At 43.1% G+C, this 23416-nt stretch overlaps 2 protein-coding genes across 6 annotated transcripts in view; one reads left to right on the top strand and one right to left on the bottom strand.

The window, feature by feature from the left end:
* The window catches only part of dbn1 (drebrin 1), a 34211-nt gene extending 20702 nt beyond the window's left edge, over positions 1–13509 (top strand). The window contains exons 2-15 of one of the 5 annotated variants that reach the window (XM_087807797.1): positions 1304–1359; positions 3189–3301; positions 4370–4444; positions 5237–5380; positions 6136–6213; positions 6269–6420; positions 6689–6743; positions 6824–6880; positions 9832–9946; positions 10375–10488; positions 11568–11681; positions 11963–12426; positions 12504–12603; positions 12925–13509. In XM_087807797.1, the coding sequence (XP_087663923.1) occupies positions 1304–1359; positions 3189–3301; positions 4370–4444; positions 5237–5380; positions 6136–6213; positions 6269–6420; positions 6689–6743; positions 6824–6880; positions 9832–9946; positions 10375–10488; positions 11568–11681; positions 11963–12426; positions 12504–12603; positions 12925–12980 (1693 nt within the window). In that variant the 3' untranslated portion in view covers positions 12981–13509. Of the gene's footprint in view, positions 1–1303; positions 1360–3188; positions 3302–4369; positions 4445–5236; positions 5381–6135; positions 6214–6268; positions 6421–6685; positions 6744–6823; positions 6881–9831; positions 9947–10374; positions 10489–11567; positions 11682–11962; positions 12427–12503; positions 12604–12924 lie in introns of all 5 variants that reach the window. The other 4 variants (XM_087807798.1, XM_087807796.1, XM_087807800.1 and 1 more) reach the window with 4 other exon arrangements.
* Positions 13510–14753: 1244 nt separating this feature from the next.
* prr7 (proline rich 7 (synaptic)) lies at positions 14754–20516 on the bottom strand. The gene is made up of 3 exons (XM_087807802.1): positions 20460–20516; positions 18605–19359; positions 14754–16411 (listed from the first exon to the last, which is right to left on the bottom strand). The coding sequence occupies exons 2-3, from the start codon at positions 19050–19052 to the stop codon at positions 15759–15761; spliced, it is 1101 nt and encodes a 366-aa protein (XP_087663928.1). The 5' UTR covers positions 19053–19359; positions 20460–20516; the 3' UTR covers positions 14754–15758.
* Between the last annotated feature and the right edge of the window lie 2900 nt (positions 20517–23416).

Here is a 23416-nt window from a genome sequence, read left to right as displayed (position 1 = left end):
ACTTTGTATGAATAATAAACAGCTGTCTGGTATAAAGAGAATTATTTATAGTCACAGAGACCCTCTTCCTTCTCTTCCTCCCCCTCCACCTCCTCTTCCTCCTCTTCTTCCCTTTGTCACTGTATTCTATCAGTTTCCTCTCGTTTATTAATACGTTCTTGTTGGTTCCCGCAGTTGGTTTGTTTAATCCAATGAGTTTCTTCCTGTGTCTTTATTGTGAGTCACTCAGAGTGCAAAAATCTGAGTTTGTGTAGCCAGTCGTTGTACTTCGGTCATGAGTCATAAACCTTATTAACCCATGAGTCATAAATCTGTGCTTATGTTAGTGTCCAACAGAGAACGCCTCATGATGACTGATGAACTCAGGACTGTGATGAAGCCTTAAGGAGTCATTAAGTCGTTTGGTTCTGGTAACTTAATGACTCAGGTGGACTCGTTCAGTGACTCACAGAGACCACCAGAAGCTGAGGGGATGCAGATTTTTATATCTCTGACCGGACCTCCAGTTTCATTGATTTGTGTTGAGCAGAGATTTTAATTGTGTTTATTCGCTCGATAGATGTTGATTGTCTAGATGTCGATGGAGCGAACCTGGGCCAGCGCACGAGTGTTCATGTGCATGCAGTAGATTCTTCTCACTTCACTTCTTCATCTTTAATAATAATCTCATGTCAACCCTTAGTTTAAGAAGGTTTTTTTTAACCACAGTCAAACAAAGCGTTAAATAATAAATCCTGACGTTAATTCAAACAACATTTCCACGTGGAGCCACCAAGCTCCTCTGAGAGTTCTCCTGAACCAGAACCAGATCGTCATCTGCTTCATATTCTCTCTCTGGGTCAAACATGGAGGTCATGTTTAATCCCAAAACGAAACTATCTGACTATAATCTGACCTGAATGTGTCAGGGTTGTGTGTGTGTTGTGTGTGTGTGTTTCAGGAGAGAGACCTGTGCGTGCTTTGAAATTTAATCTGTCCTCAATAATTTACCAGATTATTTCTCTCCTGCCTCACACATGCAGCTAGTCCACAGCAGGAGATCCAACCTCCACATTGGTCTGTCTGTCACACTCACCAGAGACTCCACAGACAGATTTCTTCCTCTCAACTGTCTCTTCTCAGGTAGCAGAGGTTCTACTCTGAGACTCTCTTGGATGAATGAGCTGCAAATAATCTACTGATCTATCTTGTTTTAGAGCAGGGGTCTTAATCTTGCAGCCAGCAGTCTGGTTGTCCAGAACTTTGTTTCAGAATCCCATTGATGTGTGAAGTATTTGACTGACCTTTTCATTCTGGTCCACAGGGCCGTGTACACATACAAGGATGATACGAATGACTTGACGTGTTCGTCGTCAGGAGGTGAGTGGAGCCTTTGTGCATGTGTGTCGTCTCTTCTGCTTCATCATCGTCATCATCATCATCATCATCGTCATCGTCATCATCATCGTCATCGTCATCGTCATCATCATAATCGTCACCATCATCATCATCATCATCATCGTCATCATCATCATCATCGTCACCATCATCATCATCATCATCATCATCATCATCATCATCGTCATCATCATCATCATCATCATCATAATCGTCATCATCATCATCATCATCATCATCATCATCATAATCGTCATCATTGTCGTTTTCGTCGTCTTCGTCGTCATCATCATCCTCATCATCCTCATAATCGTCATCATCATCATTGTCGTCGTCTTCGTCATCATCATCATCATCATCCTCATCGTCACACCATCATCATCATCATCATCATCATCATCATCATCATCATCATCACCATCATCACCATCATCATCATCATCATCATCATCATCATCATCATCATCATCATCATCATCATCATCATCGTCACCATCATCATCAGCAGCAGCAGCTGCACTCACTCAAACACACACACACTCACATGCACATACTGAAAGACACTTACACATGAACACACACACCCTCACACATGCACAGACTCTTCAGATGTCAAAACTTAGGCTCGGCAGTTCTTCATCACTTTTTCTTTGATATACTTGATTGTGAGATTTTTCTGAGACCTCTGGTTGATATTCTAATGTAATCACTGCTGCAGCAGAACCATTGTGTCCACTGCTCTGCTGTTAGAGAAGAACACAGTCTCAGTTTCAGGTGATGAAGAATAACAAGCATCAGCAAGAGATCCAGTGAGCTCGGTGAACAAGAGGTTACGAGAGCGGAGTACATTATGATTTAATAATGGCCAGCCCAATCTCTAGGCCTGAACCCCAGTGAAAAACCTCTGGAATGTGATCTGTCTTCTATCCTCACTGTTACACTCTTCACTGTGGCATAAACACACAGAAACCGTTAAGGATATGGATTAAAGCAGTTAAACACATTCTTCAGCATTTGGAATGTCATCGATATCATCAACATTAAAATACAAATGAGCTCAATCCCATTTGTCTCCTTTACAGGCTTCCTCATTCTTTAAGCTAATTTCTCAAGCTCAACCCTCACAGCTAGGAAGATGAATGGAGTGGAATAAAGTCACCCAAGACATCTCAACGCTCGACGCTTCAAAGCTTAGATTAAAATCAGGGTTTCTCCACCAAATACTGATTTCTTCCAAAGTTAAAACATCAGTATTGTTTGTTTTCCAATTAATATGATCTTGTTTTCCCTGCCTTAACTAAGGTCTTTATAGAATGAAAAAACATGTTCATTTTACTCAAACACATACTTGGTGGACGTGATTATGGAAAACAAGATTTAATCTCCAGACAAATAAGCAATTTCAGTGGGCGGAATAATCAAATTTTTCAATGTTAATATTTCAATGAAAAGAGAGTTTTGTACAAACGGACACATACTGATGATACAAAGAGGTCCAAGATCTATTTAAGACACACTTAAATAAACACATTAGTTGACCTTTAACACAGGTGGCTTACACTGAATGAGGAACAATTAGCTACTGTACATAACTTTATTATTTTTCTGAAACTTTGCCAGAACAGTATGAAATAAGATGGTTTGAGTTACAGGTTGCTGGCTGACCTTCAGGAAGGACATTGAACAACACATCTCATGATCTCTTTTTGGCTGTGTTTATGCTCAGATAAAAGCAGTTTTTCCATGTTTTAGGACTTGGGCGTGGAAATAATTGCCATTGTAGTCGAGTGCTTGACTTGAGTTTGTTGCAGGAGGAGGACTGGCGGAGATCACGCTGACCTTTGACAGCGCTCGGGTGATGTACGGCTTCTGCAGCCTTAAGGAACCGGCCGCTACATTGCCACGATACATCCTCATCAACTGGGTGAGTCGCTGTGGGACCTGTGGGGGAGTGAGATGAGATGTAGGTCAGTGGGTCAAAAAAATCAGGATGATGTCACAGAGAGACAAGAGTTAAATAATTTCACAACATAACATTATCATCTCACAAAGAGCACCGATGTGGAAATATTGAAAGTACAGTAAAAGCAAGTGCGGGTCGTTGCGGCAAATGCATTATCTTACCGAGGTGATGTATATGTTTCAGTGGAAATTAATTTTGTTGTAAAAGTTCGTATTACAGTGATTTTCTTTTTTTTAGTAAATATCTTTCATACCCTCAAAAGAGGAAGCAATAGAAGGAGGTGCACTCGAACATAAAGTTCTGTCAAGCTCCTTTTCCAGCAGAAAAAAAAGAAGCTGCTTATTTATTTCTTACGTTAAAAAATAATGATACTTTAAGGAGAAAGATGTGAAAAACTCTTGCTTCAGGAATGTGTGCACTTGATGTGAGCTCAGTTGCATAGCTGTCATATCTCTATCATATGTTACGTCTGCTATAATGGACAATATAATCTCTGCTCTATTCTCTGCTGTACCTTGAAGTTCATTAAATGCGTATGTGTGTCGTTATTAGCATGTATTTATATAATAGTCCTCTATATGTTGGTCATATCAATGGAGTATGAAAATAGTGTTAGCTGGAGAAAATAAAAATGTTATGCAGCACTTTAAAACAACAATAAGCTCTGTTGTATTAAAACAGACCTAAATGTGTCGAAACCTTAATAATGATTTATGAGGATTACAACATTTGTTTCCAAGATGTAGATATACATCTTGGAAACAAACATCAGAATCCATCACTCATTAAGATTCTCATCTATTTGGGGTTAATTTCAGTTAAGCTGCAAATCTCTAGATAATCATCAGGTTTCGTTTCATCATCCTCAACTCGTACGAAGTGTATTATTTCACTTATCTTATAAATAGAAGTCAATGAGATGAAGTTGGCTAAATAATAACTATAATTTAATTTTTCTTATAGGCCAGGTCTTACTTAAGGAGCTTGGACAGTTCTACACTCTCTGTTAACTTGATTTCGCTCTTTCAGGTCGGCGACGATGTGGCGGATGCGAGGAAGTGTGCGTGTGCCAGTCACGTCGCGACCATCGCGGACTTCTTCCAGGTTTGTCTGACAGCAAACCTTGAAACATTATTTCCAACACAACAATACTGGGTTTCTCAAAGATGACACAGTGCTGCAACATTTCTACACTTTGTCAGTTAACCTTGTTTAAGTTACAATGATCCACTGTGACAGGTGCGTTAGTTGCACAAAGAGTCTCACGGATAACACAACTTCTGTTTTCAATACCAATAATAGTGAAGCAGAATTTGATTTTCACTTTTAAGTTCACATGTGCAGTTGAATGTTTAGCAGGTTTAAGATCAGCCCCTTTTGATGAGGCTATGGTTCATTTGTGCTGGTACTGTAGTCAGCCGCTCGGCAGTGACTCAAGGAAAAGATCACAGATACGAGAGATTCTCTGTGTGTACCTGCATGTGTGTGTGCATGCATGTGTGGGTGTTTGTGTGTGCTAACATGGGAGTGTTCATCTCCGCTCTAAGCTTACTCTGTGCACTCAGATCTCTTGTCATGTGACCCAGAACATCATTTACACCCCCACACCTGAGTCAGGACTATTTTTGGACACCTGATGAAAAACAGAGAGAAAAGTGTGTATGTGTGTGTGTGTGTGTGTGTGTGTGTGTGTGTGTGTGTGTGTGTGTGTGTGTGTTTGTAACTGCAATAAGCAGCACTTTTCTCTCCCACACAACTTCAGATTTGTCACCACCATTATCTTGATTGGTCTCTTTGAACCCACACATGTATTACACACACACTTACATTCAGTAACACACAGGTACAGAGAGATATGTTGAAATAGTGCGACTCAGTGTCCGGTGGTCTCCGCAGGGCGTTGAGGTGGTCATCAATGCTAGCAGTCTGGAAGACATCGACCCGTCAGCCATTGGCCAGCAGCTGACCAATGGCACGGCCGCAGTGGCCAGTCCAGTGATGGGTCGCCTGAGGACCCGAGAGGACGAGCACGCAGACGTGGTAGGAACGTTTTTCCCTTCTGAACTGATGATGAAACTTGACCTTTCAACTCTCCTTTCATTCTACTATTGTAGGCATCAACACAACATCCTGTTCTTATCTCTCTTTTCATTTCTTAACCTTTTATCATCTACTTCAGGAGAATTCAAGTCGGTCTTCAAAGGGCTCAGATTTTGGATCCAACCAGTCGAGCACATATAGTTGAACAGATCATGTCGACGACAGAAATTAATTGTCAGTCGAAAAATAATAAGTTAAATCATGTGAGCTTGACTGGTTGCAACAAAAACCAGGACGGGTACTGAATTAAATACCCCTTGTTTAATTCTTATCATCGATATCTATGAAGGGCACTTTGCTTGCTCCTACAGAGCTTTGTCTGTACTAAGCCCGATTTTTTATTCATTTGCAAAAGGACGAAAACGGTCGTGCGATAACTGCTCCCATATTAACAATAGGTTTTCAACCTAATTATAGCTCTTGTAGCTCAAACGTTAAGCAAGTAACAGCCTCCAAGCAAGTTAAAGAGACAATCATATATATTTAAAACTAAATTACATGGCCTTCGCATTTTTCATTTGAATGTTTTTTAATCTTGTAAAAATCCCCGGCCAACGCTGGCTCTTTCAGCTAGTATATCATATTCTTCCTGGGACAGTATTTCATTTGTAATTTGTACTTTTTTCACCTCAGTTGCTGGTTCTTCTATCTATTGTGTGTGGTGTTGACCGCTTGACGCGCCTCGTTCTCTGCAGGGAACGGTGTATGAGAAAACCAACGCTGAAGTGGAGATGAAGAAGATCAACCGAGAGGAGTTCTGGGAGATCGCCAAGGTGGGTGTGTGGCCTCTGCTGATGTTGTTCTGTGGTTGACAATGTTTCGTTTCAGCGGGAGGAGGAGCTGAGGAAGGAGGAGGAGAAGAAGAAGGTGGCGGAGGAGCGGCAGCGGTTCGAGCAAGAGAGGATGGAGCTGGAGAGGCAGGAGCAGGAGAACCGTGAGAAGAGGTATCGCGAGAGGGAGATGCAGATCGAGGAGCACAGGTGAGGACAGGAAGTGCTGTTGACTTGATCCAATCAGAAGGAAAAGTGCGCGATTCTGGCGCCATCTAGCGTTTGTTCTTTACTTCGCATATAAAGGTCAACATAACTTCTGTGACTGTAATGACCTAAAATAATGACAACCACGTGACTTGATCGAGTATCTCAGTTTTTCAGTTGACATAATCGATTTCATTTCATTGTCTACTTAAATTCTAACTTTGATTTTTGTGTGTATCCGTTTGTGTGGGTTTCTTTTGTTTCCAAGCAGGAAGCAGATGCAGGAGGAGGAGGAGGCCAAAGAGCGGTTGCAGAGTCAGAAACTGGTCAGTTTTTTGTTCAAGTCGCTTGGTTCATTGTTATTTGTTAGAGCTTTGATCACACGTGTTGTTGTGTTGACCTGCAGGCGACAGAGAAGAGTGCGGAGGACTTGAACCAAGACAAGAGGGAGACTGAGGTGGAGGTGAGCTCAGTGATGAATGTGCCTAGAAACATGTGCAACTTTGAAACATCTTTGAAGGTCAACCAATAACTTGTTGACTCTCTGATGTTGTTGTGTATTTGTTGTCTCTCTGATGTTGTTGTGTATTTGTTGTCTCTCTGATGTTGTGTGTATTGGTTGACTCTCTGATGTTGTTGTGTTTTTGTTGTCTCTCTGATTCAATTAAATTCAATTTTATTTAAAGTGTCTTATCATAACAAAGTTATTTTTAAGACACGTTACAGTTTAAATAAGACTATAGTGGAGAAAGAAAAACAGATCCCACAAGTTCAACAATGAGTGAATCACATCGTGGTGTTGGCGAGGAAACCTCGAGCAGAACCAGACTCATTGTCGGCCTCCTGCTGTGACCGGCTGGGGTGGAGGGGGAAACAGATGGATGAAGAGAAGAGTGGGGGAGGATACAGTGAGAGAAAAGAGGAGAGTATAGGAGAGTCCATGGAGGTGCTGGAAAGAACTCTGGATCAGATGACGAGGAGATCCTGGCTTAGCAGCAGCTCTGGAGGTGGAGCCCTGAGTGAAACGTGTGGGTTTAAACTGCACATGTGATGAATGTAATGCAGAATAGGAAGGATATAGAGATCTGGGTCTCTAAAACTCCAGCAATCTAAGCCTTTAGCAGCTAAGAAAAACAAAAAGACTCAGGCAGTGCCCAATTCAATCCTAGTTATAACCTTTTATCGAAATGTAAGGTTTTAGCCTTAAACATAGACATGCACTACTTGTACTTTTGTTGCTGTGTTTTTAGATTTTAGTTAAATGTATATATATATATGTTTATACTGTGCACTTTTGTTGGGGGTACAAAGGAAGAATTTCATGGTATGTAGTACCTATGACAATAAACGCTTTGAATCTTGAATCTAGAGAGGGTGTCTGCCCTCTGGACTGAAGCCGATAGTTGGTTCCACAGCACAGGGGCTTGAAAACAGTAGGCCCTGGCTCTAAATCTACATTTAGAGATTTGTTGTATAACTAATAGATCAGAGATTAGGGATCTTAAGGTCCTAGAGGTTTGATACGTTTGGATTAGATCTTGAATGTATGTTGGTGCTAAGCCATGTAAAGCTTTATAGGTTAATAGAATGATTTTAAATGGTATTCTAAATTCTACTGGATGCCAATGTAAAGAAGACAGCAGAGTGGAAATGTGTTCACGCCTCTTAGTCTTAGTCAGGACACGAGCTGCAGAGTTCTGAATGAGCTGAAGAGATCTGAGAGACTTTTTAGAACATCCTGACAGAAGAGAGTTACAATAGTCCAGCCTGGAGGTAACAAAATCATGGATGAGCTTCTCAGCAGCATCTAAAGGAAGGAAGTGCCTGATTTTTGAAATGTTACGAAAGTGGAAGTAAGCAGTCCGTGAGATTTGTTTTATGTGTGAGTTAAATGATAAGTCCTTGTCAAAGCAGACACCCAGATTCTTTACAGTGGTGCTAGTAGCAGGAGCAAGTCCATTATGTAAAGCTAGATCATTAGTTAATGATTGTCTGAGATGTTGTGGGCCAACTAGTAGAAACTCAGTTTTGTCCGAGTTCAGTAAAAGGACATTTTTGGTCATCCAGGACTTGATATCTGTAATACAGGACTGTAGTTGTGTTAGCTGATTTCTTTCATCTGGCTTCATGTCATCAGCATAACAGTGAAAGTTTATAGAGTGTCTTCTGATCAAGTCCCCTAGTGGGAGCATATAGATTGTGAATACGATTGGACCAAGAACAGAACCTTGTGGGACACCATAGCTGACCTTAGTGTGTCGATGAGAGGTGGTTGACATGTACATAGTGCTTTCTATCTGTTAGGTAGGATTTTAACCAGTTTAGAGCAGTTCCATGTATGCCTATATGGTTTTCTAATCTCTGTAGAAGGATTTGGTGTCAACAGTGTCAAATGCAGCACTGAGATCTAGAAGAACAAGAACTGAAACATGGCCCTGATCAGAGGCCATCAGTAGGTCATTACTTACTTTTACCAGGGCGGTCTCTGTGCTCTGGTGTTCCCTAAAACCAGACTGAAACACCTCAATCTAGCAGGTCTTGAATCTTTCCTCTAATAGATAATTTTTTCATTAAAAAGTTCATGAAGTCACTACTACTGAGATGAGGAGGGATGGACTGCTCAATGGACTGACGGCTCTGTGTCAGCCTGGCTACAGTGCTGAATAAGAACTTGGGGTTATTCTTATTTGCTTCTATAAGTGATGAGTAATAGCTGGCTCTGGCTTTCTGAAGTTTTTTTGTATATAACTTAATATACTTAAAACTTAAAAATGAATAAGTTTGCCAGACCTGGTAGAATTCATTATTTTTTGATGAAAATTTATTCTCTAGTCGTCTAGAATCCTGTTTTAATTTACGTGTTTCCTGAGTATACCAGGGAGCACGACTACTTCTGTTAACAGTCTATTGAGTTAGTGGTGTAATTAAGTCAAGCGTGTTATGCAACAAGTCTTTTAAACTGCCCACAAAGTTATCAATGTCAAGGTGACTATGGGTAGAGTTTCTTGACACACCGAGACTAGACATTTTACTGAGCACAGAGGGAATTGATTCCTTAAATTTGGTTATGGCACTTTCAGACAGACATCTTTTTGAGAGTGCTCCTGCTCTGTAGTGCTGGGTCATTTAAGATAAAATCAAAAGTTACTAATTGATGGTCAGAAAGAAGTGAATTCTTAGGAGAGAAAAAAAGTCTGTATGCTAGGACAAGATCTAATGTGAGCTTAAAACAGTGAGTTGGTTCATGTACATTTTGTTGTTTCTTTTGTTGACTCTCTGATGTTGTTGTGTTTTTGTTGACTCTCTGATGTTGTTGTGTTTTTGTTGTCTCTATGATGTTGTTATGTATTTGTCGTCTCTCTGATGCAGTTGTCTTTTTTATTCTTGTTTCTGATGATTTTTGTTGACTTTCAGGAGGCAAAGGCGATCATCGCGCAGCGGTCCGGGAACCCGCGAGAGTTCTTCAAGCAGAAGGAGCGAGCGATGACCATCAGTGTGGACACTTCGCCTGTTTCTGTCCTCCGCAGCGGTGAGACCTTGAACCATTTGTTTAAACTTTGACCTTGTTCAGTCTTTTGAGGGAAGCCAAGGATCATGAAGATGAGTCATGTGACTTTCTGGATTTTTATTTCAACTCTGTTTCAGCATTTTAACATTTCTGCCACTTTTATTAATTATTTTTTCACATTTTCAATTTTTTGCAGTATTCTGGTTTTAATTCAAAATATATATACATATTTTTCCTTTTTTGTCCAACGTTTCTGGTTTCAGTTTCTTTATGTTCCGAGCCTGGAACAAACTTAAGATACTTTATTTTTCCTTCGTGTTTTTCAGTAACATCTATTTTCTGTTTCCCCTTCTCTCATCCTTCATCATCACCTACTCTTCCTCCTGTCTCGCCCTGTCGGTTCTCTGCGTTTCTCACGGTGTGTATGTGTGTGTCGCCGTGACGACCAGGCCGTCTGGACAGCCCGTTCTTGAAGCAGCAGCACACCCACAGTTCTACCTCCCCACCCCGCGGGGTGTCGCCCCTCCGCACGCCACACACGTGGACGATAAACACTGCAGCCGGTAGGTACAGAACCAGGACCAGGACCCATCCTCCCTAAGATTAAGATAACCAGCCTTAGGTTCTAGGCCCTGTATTATTGCTCAGTCAGAAGATTCAATCAGAGTTCTCATGACAGCTTTAATCGGGAGTCACTCTTACCCTCTGTCTTCGACCTCTGACCTGCAGCACACAAGACATAAGTCACATGACTCATCACTTCCTGTTGAGCCTGTGAGAGTCCTTCATCCTTGAAGCTCAGGATCCTTGAATCACCTTACACACACACACACACAGACTCATACACACACACAAAAGCACCGGAACCTTTTTTTAGACTCATCAACCACACACTCACAAATCAGTGACTCACAGGTCAGTGATCCGTGGCTCACCTGCACAGGCGTTCATCTGATTTTGCTCAGGTCTGGCTCGTCTCGTCGACCCGTAGTAGCATCAACCTTCACCAAGTCAACGTGTGTTTGGTTCCGTGTCCATTGTTCTGTCGTCCAGCTCTGTTCATGTTGCGTTTACACTGGGCTGTCGATACAGACTAACGTCTCCTTCCTCTTCCTGCCTGCTGGATCCACTGACCTTACCGACTCTGCTGATGCCTCTCGTGAGTGATTCCTGTCTGCAGTCATGAAGTTTCTGGCTCAGAAATCTGTGAAGTCCTGATGGTGTCGTGACACTAGAATGCTCCTCCTCATTGCTGCATGAAAAGTGTTCTGCAGTTGAACATGTCAACACATTGCAACACGTGACATTACCAACACACTTGACATCAGTATCATGTGACATCATATGTTGTTGTTTTTCCCACTGATTGTGACATCATCAGAACATGTGACATCGCATATTTTAGAGGTCGTCAAACCGTAAATGATCATTTTGTAGTATTTTCTTCTGACCTCTGAGGCCACATGTCTTGTTGAACTCCATGTTTTACAAAGTAACCATAAGCACCGTGGTGTGTCCAGCTGTTGATGACGCCACACTGACTGTGGATCTTTTACACTCACTCTGCATCAATAAGAAGTGTTGAATTTGAAACGGGAAAGTTTATCCGAAGACTTAAAAATGATCATGGCGGTTCCTGCAGGGGACTCCGATGATGAAGGGAGCGCTGAGAGGAACGTGGCCGCCATCTCACCCATTCCTAAAATTGTCACCACAACCATCAAGGAAGACCTGACCAGAGATGAGGACGAGTGGGGTGAGAGAGCTCCTTTACTCTGACTTCCTGCTAAGGCTACTCTTTCACCAGTACACTGTATTGATGCACTTAAATATCGCAATATTATTTTTTCATAATACCGTCTCGATATACGGACTGGGGGTTGGGGACCACTGCCCTGAAGTACACATAGGCAATACAAACATCATGAATGCACACACTCCGCAAGACACACACAATATACACACACATCCACTGGTCTTCTCTTGATCTTGTGTTGTTTGTGGGTTTTGGGGTGATGGATTTGTGGTTCTGTTCAGGCTCAGTGCCAAAGGCGGATCCAAAGTCTCCGGTCCAGGAGTCCTCAAGCACCAAGCCAGTCCAGAGCGTCGCCCCTCAGAGTCGCAACTCTTCAGGGTCCACAACGTGTAACTCCGGGTCGGAGAGCCTGGTGGACCTGTGGGGCAGCGACCCTGTCGCCCCAGCTTCCAAGACACCCCAGGCCTCTGCCCTGGTGGACTTGACGGAAGACGTGATGGATGATCAAGTCCGAACAGCGACCGCTGTCACCGCTGCTCGTCCTCAGCCGCTGCTCAGCTTCGACGACATGATGGACGCGACCTTTTGCTCCGCTGCCGGGCCTGAGGACAACCCGACCAGCCTGGTGGATGTGACCGGTCCTGACCAGATGACCCTGAGCTACCAGCATGCCCTTGAGCATGTGTCCGGAGACGGAGCAGAGCTGATGACCAACGGAGACTCGCTGCTGAAGGAAGGAACTCAGGTGAGGAACTGGTCCGAACTGCTGGAGGACTTACCATAAAACTATCCTGTTTTTTACTGTGTGTGTGTGTTCTGCAGGCCAGTGAAGGTTACTTCAGCCAGTCCCAGGAAGACGACTTTGGTCAGTTGAACGAGTGCTCACCCAAACCTACACCTGTCTTCTACAACAAGCCTCCAGGTGAGTAACTAATGTGCGCCCCCCTGTGGTCAAGTTTTTAGTCCAATTCATAGAAATTTAATTCAGAAGACTAAAAGGTTTCATGAATATCTAAAAAAAATAAAACGGGTTTCCTAGTTCCCCAGCAAGATATTAATTTCTACCCACGCGTTGAGACAGCAGGGGGCAGTAGTGCTCCTGAACTCACACATAGTTACTCTGTGAAGATTGCATCTTTGTCTTTATCGTTCTGTCACGTGACATCTGTGGCTAGCTAGTACCTGTACACTGCTCAGAGGTCCACTGTACATGGAGATGAACTGTGGCTGTTTGTGTGTCCAGAGATTGACATCACCTGCTGGGACACAGACCCCGTGGCGGATGACGATGAAGACTGAGCCGGCCAATCGGACGATGTGCGCTTGATGATGTTTTTCTACAAAACACAAAGAGACAAAAAAATAAAGCAGCAAAATTAATGATAATAACATGACAACATTAACGATAATAACATGTGTCTATGATCTTTTAGAGGAACAAGCCGCCCAAATCACTATTTTTCCCAATTTTTAATTTATTTCTTTCCTGTGGCGGGCGCTAGGAGGAGACGTCAAGCACTGCTGCTTTTAGAGGCGACGCTCACGCGTAGACTGTAGTGCTTTAATAACCACTCTCTGGAGCTTGCAGCAGCCATTAACTTCACTCTCTTCACCCAGCTTTCCCCTTGACCTAACTCCCCCGAAACCATAATCAGCTCAATTACTCTTGTATCTAGTCATCATGGCAACAGAAATATTGTTATATTTATTCTGGTGTATCTTCTTTCATAGTTCTCAAGATTAAATTCCTGAAACAGCTCTTGTGGAACCTTTTTCACCTTTTGTATGATTTGAAGATTAAATGAAGATTAAATGAATTTTAAAAGTTGATTTATTTTATTTTTCCACTCCACATTTTTCGATTTTTCGTTTTTTTTGTCAGAAGAAAATGCAAATGTATCTTGTGAAGACAAATCCGATGAGCATTTTAAGAATGTTTTATTTGCTCAAGAGTATTTCTAGCCACCAATTCCGTTCTTAACACAACAATCATTGTAAACATGACCAATGAAATCTTATTCTAAGTCACATCTTTAAAATATTCATTCATTCATTTTCTACCGCTTTATCCCTTATGGGGGTCTCGGTAGGCTGGAGCCTATCCCAGTTTCCACAGGCACAAGTGGGAGACATCTTGGACAGGACGCCAGTCTGTCGCACACAGACATACAACCATTCACAAGCACAAACACACACTCATAACTATGGAGAAGTTCCCAATCAACCTCTGTATGATTTTGGACTGTGGGAGGAAACCAGAGTTCCCGAAGTAAACCCACGCAACATGGGGAGAACATACACACATACACACTCTCACATACACATTCTCACTCTTCACACATTCACCCTCTTTCACCTGCCTTCCTGTCCACTCTGATCTTATCTTCCTCCTGCTCACCTCTCCTCTGTGTTGACCTCCTGTCTTGAGCTTTTGTCATTCATGTCCTGCACCACGATGAACTTTCACCTCAGGCTTTATTTCTCAAATGTCCCATGTGACCTCTGCTTTCATGGCCACATCACATCACTCACGACGGTCTCATCCGCTCATAGTCAGGGAACCACCTCACACTTCATCAGCTCACATGTGTCCGTCACAAGCTTTCCCTACTTTGATTTTCCTGGCCTCTAGTTCCACAGTTTGTGTCAATCATTATCAAGTCAAATCAGTAACTGAAACTTCACCTGCACATCTAGAGATTGATCAGGTCGAATTAAGGACCAGCTTTCAGTTGCGATGACGTTGTTTCTGAACATTGCAGATTTTCTGTTTTTCTATTTGTATTTATTATCAGCTGCATAACAAGGAGTTTTTCGTCTGAAATGAGTGACTGTTCCCATGGTAATGTTACACTTTTGAAGAGTGTGTGTGTGTGTGTGTGTGGGGGGGGGAGCTGATGTTCTTTCTTTTACTACATGTCAATGCAGCAGGGATGGTTGCTAGACAACGGCCTTCCTCACCAGGACTCATATTCGAGTTTCATCTTCACACCGACGTCTCTGAAAATGATGTTTTCACGAGACCAGATCAGGTCAGGTCAGCAGGAACAGAAATCAAAGAGTAAAATGAATCAATGGTTCTGACATGACATGTAATATGTTTATCTTCAAAGTAAACATTGAGTCAGTTATGAGGAACAACGTTTTCAGTTTTGACAAAAAAAACATGACGAGAGAAACAAAAGTTACCTAATGTTACCACAGTTCTATGAACAAAGCCTTTGTAAACTTTAGTGCCAAAAAACCTTGTTAATACTCTTAAATAAAAACTAAATCATTTTGTAGAAATCATTGTGATTTGATAGCAAACATTGAGTAAAGAAACCGAAGAAGCAAACGGAATTCTGAGTTGCAAACTGCTCTTCAATCTGGTTTATACAAACGTACAAACACATTTTCGAAAAGTCAGAACATTCCATCAACTCTCCGACGAGCTGAAGACGATGATTATTTCAATGAGCGCACAGTTTTTTTAAATGTTAGAAAAGTGGGCAGCATCTTGCTGCACGTCGTATTGTCATTGAACCTTCTGTCGCCTGCGACGGAAAACTCGAGAACATGCAAGCAAAGCTAAAACCTTCAGGTGAAATGTTTGCCATGTGTAAAGAAGAAGAGGATCACGTCTCATGTTCATGGATTTCCAAGAGTTCTGACCAGCGTACAAGAAAGATTAAAGCTTTAAAACTCACTCACACTGGAGTCGTTTTTGGTGTCACCGTGGTGAACCTCCACATGGCTGTAGGTCTCTCACTTCAGTCTCAGCCTGAGGACTTCTCTAATCTACACGACTTCTCCTAATCCAGAATCCCGTGGCTTTGGACTCTGAGCAGCAGACTGATTCGTCAGTGAGGTCCTTGTGGCAACCGACTGCTCTCGATCGCCATGGCAACACCGACATCATACAATAGGTTGTTGAGGCGAACGATGATGAGGAGGAGCGATGAAGAGGACAAGAAGGGAGATGAAAATAGTCAGGATGCTGCTCTCCTCTGTGTGTTCTGTGACTCAACCACACCTCCTCAGATCCCTGCAACACAGCGGGAATTAAACCACTGACTCCTCCACAGGCCCGCGAGTCTATACGGCCGTGCTGCGTCCCAGCAGCGGGAAGGCTGCGGGCCCACCACAACTGGACTCTTGTCCGAGACCCTGAAGGCCCCTTGGGCTCCTGGACAGCCCTGGAATCACACCTGTTAGACTCTGTATTCCTCCATGGTACCCTGACACTCCAACATGACATTCCTGTGTCACCCCCTGTAGTCCTTGTGTCACCCCCTGGCACCCACGAGTGCCCACCTGGAGTCTCTGCCTCCCCTCCTGTTGTCCGTGGAGTCCACTTCTAGAGCCTTGAACGCACCTCTGAGTCCTGTGGTCTCTGCGGGGCATGGTGGCCATTGCGCTGCTCGTGAGGAGGGACCGGGCGCCCGGCGGGGTGAAGTGGTTCAGCTCCATGTTGGACAGCAGGTGGCCCAGAGAGTCCCAGCGCTGGGAGGACGGCAGGCGTATAAGGGAGGAGTAGCCACGATCGGGGAACACCCTTGTGGTCTTGCTGCTCTCAGAAGCAAGTGTGACCGGATGTTCCATAGAGAGTAGCGGCACAGCCCGAGGAGGCACATGCTTCATGTAGGTGCCCATTCGAGGGTCGGCCAGGACCTCGCTGTAGGGGGGCGGGGGGTCCTCCATCAGTACAGCCTCCTCGTAACATGGCGGCTTGCCGAAAACATCTGTGTCTGTAAGAACAAGGTAGGGAATTAATTGTTTGTGTGTGTAATTGAGTATTTTGCAATAATAAAGTCATCCTTATGTGAAATAACCACTTGTTGGGTCACATGACCCACAGATCTAGTGAAAGTGTTGGCTAATATCACAGCTCCAGACGACTGACCTGCTATAAAAAAAACATGAGGACAGTCTTTCTCTCTGCCAGGCTGCTGCCAGGAGACTCGACCTCTTTATCAGTCTGGTTCTGACAGGTTTGTGGCTCCGACCTTTCTCTTCTCTGCGAAGAACCAGGTCCAAAAGCAAAAGCAACACTGTGACCCCAGTTCTCAATCTATCTGCTAACGTCGTCTCTTAGGAGAAAAGACTGCAGAGGTACTGTACCTCTGGGCGACAACCTGTCCAACCATGTTGTATTTTCACACCCTAGAATCCTTGTTTCACCACAAATGGCGCCTCTGCTGACTCCACACTCTCTATTTCTGTGGCTTGTGGCTCGTCACACTCGTCCTCCACCTGCAGCTCAGCGGCAGCTGTCACATGACTCCCCGCCGAGCTGCCGAGGAGCGAGTGGAGGCGGGAAACGAGTCAAGCAGAATATCTGAAGCCAAGGCAGAACAACACAGAGACGACACATTCAATGTGTTTGGAATGCATGGATTGATATTCAGCCTTTCTTTCATCCAGTTAAAGAGGTGACGGCAAAGTCCCTTCGAGGCGAAAAGATAAAGCTAGTGAGACTACAACGGTCGATTCAGAGGTAAAGGTGAGGACAAACAAGTTGCAGGTCGCACAACTCTGTTGGTACGAGACGTCCTGGGGACGTTTGTTATTAGGAGTGAGCTTGACAAAGAAGTGATGGCAAGGTAGTCAATATCAGCTCTAACAGTGATACATCAACATCTGGACCTCAGGGAACACCACCAGAACCCTCTGAGCCTATCTTTGATCCTATCTTTTTTTTTCAAATTCTAGGAGAAAAATCATTACCAGTCAGCTGTGCGAGTGACACTGTTGACTACCAGATTCTCCTACAGAGAATATAAAAACAAATGGATATAAGTGGAACTGCTTTAAAAGCTTTCTTACTTGAAATCCTGTACACACAATCACTTCTCATCGACACACACTAAAGTTAGTTTTTGTTCCAACCAATCAAGAGGTGACCTTTATACCAACCTGGTGTCTATAGAGTGTAATCTGTTGAGTATTAGTCCGGTGTTGCCTGTTTCACCTGAAACGTTATCGGTTAAACTGTGTGTGCTTGATATGTTGGAATAAAGACCCTGCACAACCCCAGTACCATGAAGGACGATTTGTCCTATCCCTGCAGTAGAATAATCAGAAATCCCTCTATAACTGTTCACCACAATGCTGATGACAACTAATTGTATTTATCAATGAAGTCTCTAATCTAGATGTAAATGTAGATTTGGAGCCAGGGCCTTCAGTTTTCATGCCCCTCTGCTGTGGAACCAACTACCGGCTTCAGTCTGGAGGGCAGACACCTTCTCTATGTTTAAAAACAATCTTAAAACCTTACTTTTCCTTAACTGTTTATCTTTAGCTGCTATAACTAACTTAACTGTTTATCTTAGCTGCTATAGGCTGAGAATGCTGCAAGGAGTTTTAGACACCCAGCTCTGTATATCCTTCTTTTGTGCATTACATTCATCACCTGTGCAGTTTAAACCCACACCTTTTTATTTCTCTAGTTTTTCCACGCCATAGCTCACTGTACAGCTCACTGTACAGTGTTTCGCATCTTGCTCTTTGTTGAATTGCTGGGATCTATTATTCCTTAATCAACTATAGTCTTATTTCAACTGTATAGTTTCTTGAGATAACTTTGTTATGATAAGACACTTCAATAAAATTGAATTGAATTGAATTGAAGTCAGATAAATGTAATCAGCTAAAAAAAACTACTGTCATGTATTATGGATTGGAAGTCCTGGATGTCACAAAACATCTTAGAAAATAGCCACTGTCGCTCATTGTGATTGGCTGTTACCCGTTCTTTCCTCTTCTCTTATATCGTATTATTTAAACTGAAAACTGTAATGATTTGTTACATTGAATAACATTGAATTGAACACAACAGTGCAACCATACAACAGTGACAGAGTTTTACACACGACTTCACTTTCGTCTTGATTCAAAAAATAATCAACACTCACACACAAGTCAAGAACGTGGGTTACCTGGCAGCGTGACCCAGTTGGCCTCGGGCATGAGGAGCGGCACTGTAGGCGGCACGGTGGGCGACACACTTTGAGGGGCGCTCGCCTGCGAGGCCTGTTGCTGCGACAAAGACGGGGGAAGCAGCAGGGGCAAGCTGTTGGAAGCAGGGGGCGCTGCAGTGCAGCTCAGTGGTTCAGTCTCGGCGGACCTCAGACACGGATCACGCAGGCGCTGCTCCCGCAGCCGCTTCAGGTGTCGCTGCATGAAGCTGCAGAAGCAACAGAACAAAACCACCACGGCCCAGATGAGCCAGAACCCGGCAAAACAAGCCAGGAAAGTGTAGGTGCCCTGTGACATCACCATCTTGTGACCAGCAAAAGGATGTCCAGAGGATATGTGGTCACATGACAGGGGTATAACGTCCACACGGAACAAATGTTCTACAAGTTCCTTAGCAACTGCTGACATGGAGCCTCCATCAGGTTCTGAACCGCTCCTGACAAGTCCTTCAAAGTATCTCTCTGTATCATGAAGTTGGTCAACTGATCCTGATCACAGAATCACCTTGTCCGAAAATCACGTCCTAGAGACTCACAAAGACTCAAGTCCAGTCTGGGGTCGCTCTGATCCTCGTCAGTCTGCTGAGAGAACCAACAACCTTCTGGTCTTCTGGAAAGATCACATGATCTGGTGAGAGTCCTTCACATAGAGCCGAGACTTCCTGTTTGGAGCTTTAGTTCTCTATCACCCTCTAGGAATCCAGCGTCTAGATGCTCTGTCGAGGAAAACAGGAAGTTAATTGGTTGCAGAACTCTTACGCATTCAGTTGAATGACATCAAAAGCTAACATCCTTGACTAGACGACTGCACGTAACATGGTGTGAACAGGATTTGGATTTTGTGATGGGTTTTGGAAATCATCACAGCAGAAGGACTATAAGGAGTCACCATAAGTTCAAGGACATAATCACAAGGTCACAGTCAATAGAGTCAAGAACGGGGCAAATTGGAGAATGAGAATAAAAAAGTTAGATGACGGCAAATCAGTGGAAATGTGTCATTACAACTCAGTCTGTACCTCATATCTATTGACGAGACTCACTGAGACATGCATCTCTGACCGAGAGAGTCCAGAGGAGCAGGGGTCTCCAAACCGGTCCTCAAAGGGCCGAGGTGGTGCAGGTTTTTGTTCCAACCGATCAAGCATGTACAGTTTAACCAATGAGGTTTCAGCTTGGACAAGCAACACCAGACTGATAACACTGAAGACTCCTGATTGGTCAAAATGTGTCCTCTTGATTGGTTGGAACGATAACCTGCATCACCCCGGCTCCCTTGAGGACCAGTTTGGAGACCCCTGTTCTAGAGGATTCATGCGCAGGCTTATGTTCACGTCCGCTTTGACTCATCAAAGATCCCAGAATATCTTAAACCTTCTCCAAGGTGAAACATCGGTGACTCACAAGGCTCCAGATTCTAAAATTACACCAGCAACAAAAATAATATTTTTGAAAATGAAGGATAAATGAAGAGCATGTTCAGCCACTGGGGCTCAGAGCCACAGGTTACAGGTCAGCTCAAGGCAGTTCAAGGTAGAGTCAGTTGAAGGACAGCAACAGATGAGTCAAACTTCAATGGCAAGTTGCTGTCACAGACAAGTCTAGTTAGGCCACGTGGTTAGGTGTGTTCTTTGCTGTGACGACAACATTCATTTAAATTGTTGACTCTGAACAGTTGGTTAATTTTCAACACATCTACTGACTCGAGCATTTTAGAAACGTGTGTGACCAGCGTTCAGATGTAGACTAATGTAGACATGACGTCACGAAGGTGAAACTCAAGACAGAGACGTTAAAAGAGAAGAGAATCGCTTACCTTCATAATCGAGTCCCGCTGACGCAGTGAAGAGAAGTTTCTCCTCCACGCGTTTAGTCGTGAGGGAGAGAGGGAGAGAGGGAGGGAGAGAGAGAGAGAGAGAGAGAGAGAGAGAGAGAGAGAGGGAGAGAGGGAGGGAGAGAGAGAGGGAGAGAGGGAGGGAGAGAGAGAGGGAGAGAGAGAGAGGGAGAGAGAGAGAGAGAGAGAGAGAGAGAGAGAGAGAGAGAAAGAGAGAGACCCCTCCCATTTGTAAATAAATGTCCTGAAGAGAACTATACAACCCTAGTCATACAGTGTGTGTGTGTGTGTAGGTGTGTGTGTGTGTGTATGTTCTGATGGGGGAAACGTCTGAGTGGAGCTGTTGTTGTGTACAGCAGCTATGTAATAAAGATTAATCTGTTCATCACACACACACAAATGACAAAGTGGGCTCGCGTCTCCTGTTACATCTCCATCCTTTCTGCTGGAGTTGCCGTGGAAACAGTGGAGGATGAGAGATGTTGACACATGTGGAGACTCAGCTTCGTTCACACCCTGAAAACCCACCTTTCGTCCTGACATGGTCAAACTTGATTTGTTTACTACAGTTGTATGTCTCACGGAAGCATGCAGATAGAGACGAATAAAAGGTGGAAAACTCAAGCAGAGGAAAATCAGCTTTGGCTTTTAAAATCATCTTCAATGTACATGAACCTGAAAACAATTAGCATCAGACAGAAGAGTACACGCTAACATGAAGATTTACTTTACAGATACACATCACCAGACAGACAAAATCAGGACATACGACCTAAACATGACCACAAGACACATCCATCATTGCTGATTACACTCCCAAGGTGACCTGTCGAGTGAATCAAAGACCTTCTCATAATAAATTTCTCAATAATAAGTTCTACCTAACCTGACCTATAATCAACAAAGACAGCATGCGGTTGTGAGTTGAATTCCGTATATTGTTCTACTAAGATTCTCAGTGTTACGATCTTGTTACCACAAGTTCACAATCAGAACATTTTTGCCAGTGTTGTGAACACAACTTTGGATTTTTTGTAATGTCAGTACAGTATAAAATGAGAGAGTAAGATCTGTTGGGAAAAAAGCCTGCTTGGTTGTCTCCGAGTGTGGATTCCATAGCATTTGCTGTCTTTTAAGGATTATTTTGGAGAGTAGCTTTCTAGAGGAGCATCATGCCACGCCTGTTTTTGCACTGGGTCAGGTCTCCCCCAATCTAAAGGGATCTTTTCTTCTTGCCATATTCTCTTAAGATAGGTAAAGGGTATAGGGCTTCAACCGATGGATTGCCTCTTTCCAGGCCTCTGGGGGGGATCCCACCTAATCTTGCAGCTTGACCGTTCTTGAGTAACGCCATGGTCTTGCGATCTCTCCGCCTTGCTTTGTAGTCCGGTGCATACATCAAGCGCAAACTTCTGCTGGATCCGGTGAAGGTGTGCTAAGGATGTGATGGTTGAGAATGAAGTCGGCTATGAAACTAAACACAGGTCACGAGCCACATTGAATGTAAAAGAACAGTGAAATTATAGTACTTGACGAGGAACATCTATTATACTATTATAAACTATTATACACTGACCAGACTGCCAGGACAAGACACAAACTCATCTTATTCAGCCGACTCAACCTAACACTCACTCCAGTCCTCAAAAGTTTCAGGAAGATTTATTGTCATACATTTTATGCAACTGATCCAATGCCTACATGGGACTGATGTCTCTTCCATGCTTCGATCCTAGTAAGATCTGTGTGGTGTTTGACTGCACAGTTTGTTGGAGTGTCTCTCGATCATGTGCTACTTACAGGGCTTAACTTGAACAACACCCTCTTGGGCGTGCCACTTGGTGGTTGCTAAAACAGCTAACATAGAACACATGTTTTGTAGTTCTCGCCTTGTTATGAAGACACCGATCACAGCAAAGATGTTGCACGAGAGTGCAATGTTTTTAGAAATTGGGCTGCAAATATCTACAAGGAAGGCAGGGCTTATTGCAGTGATGCCTGTCTCTTCAAAGAAAAAACCTTTATGTCAATGATGCACTGAAATCCTTTCCAACAGAAGCTGAGGGTATCACTCTCTTGCAGAAAGCTTAAAAGATGCTTGCTCTCTCCAATCTGCATCTTTTTAAAAAAGATTAATTAATTAATTAATTTAAAAAAATTGTATTTTTCTATATACTGTATATATATTTCAAATTAAGAATTATATTTATATTGTATTCTTATTTAGGTATTTTATGCAATTTTTTTGTGCTCCTGCTTATTGTACTTTTTTTCTTTTCACCTGATGCTGCTGTAACAAAAATTTCCCCTTGTGGGAATAATAAAGGAAATTCTTATCTTATCCTATCTTCATAAGTTTGCATCTGATAGAGCAGAGGTGACATGAAGACAGGGCCATATTGCTCTCTACAGATGAACTCCTTATCCAGCGCAGCCTGTGGTGAGTTGGAACATCATGTCTACACAGCCTTTTCCATCCTCTTGGCTTTCTTTCCCCGGTATCCTTCAAAGGTAGACTTAACCTCAGAGAGCTCTCCAACAGTTACCTCGATGTCATATGGTCAGATGAACCCAAAATAAAGTAAGTAAAACTTGTGTTTGGAGGAGAACAAATGCTAACAATTATTCAAAACACACCACATGGGGAATGAAGGGGTGGCTTCATTTTAAGGTCCTAGAGTTAGTCAGTCAGTCTCCAGATCTAAACCCTATTGAAAATGGGGGGAGATGAAAGTCTGTGTTGCACGGCACAGCAACAGTGAAGGATAACCTAGTGAACTTTTGTTATTGACGAAATGCATATATCCAACCATAATTTGTTAATAAATTCTTAAAATTGATTTTCTGGATTATTTTGTCTCTCATATCAGCCTATCTTGGAGTCACACATGGAGATGGACACAAAGTCAGCGGTCAGAGCTCCTCACAGAACAACCTAA

This window comes from Callionymus lyra, chromosome 14 (genome assembly GCF_982586985.1).
Source record: "Callionymus lyra chromosome 14, fCalLyr1.hap1.1, whole genome shotgun sequence".
In the NCBI taxonomy this organism is placed as follows: Eukaryota; Metazoa; Chordata; class Actinopteri; order Syngnathiformes; family Callionymidae; genus Callionymus; species Callionymus lyra.
Note: the sequence above shows the minus strand (reverse complement) of the source record. Positions and strands in the feature narration are given on the sequence as shown.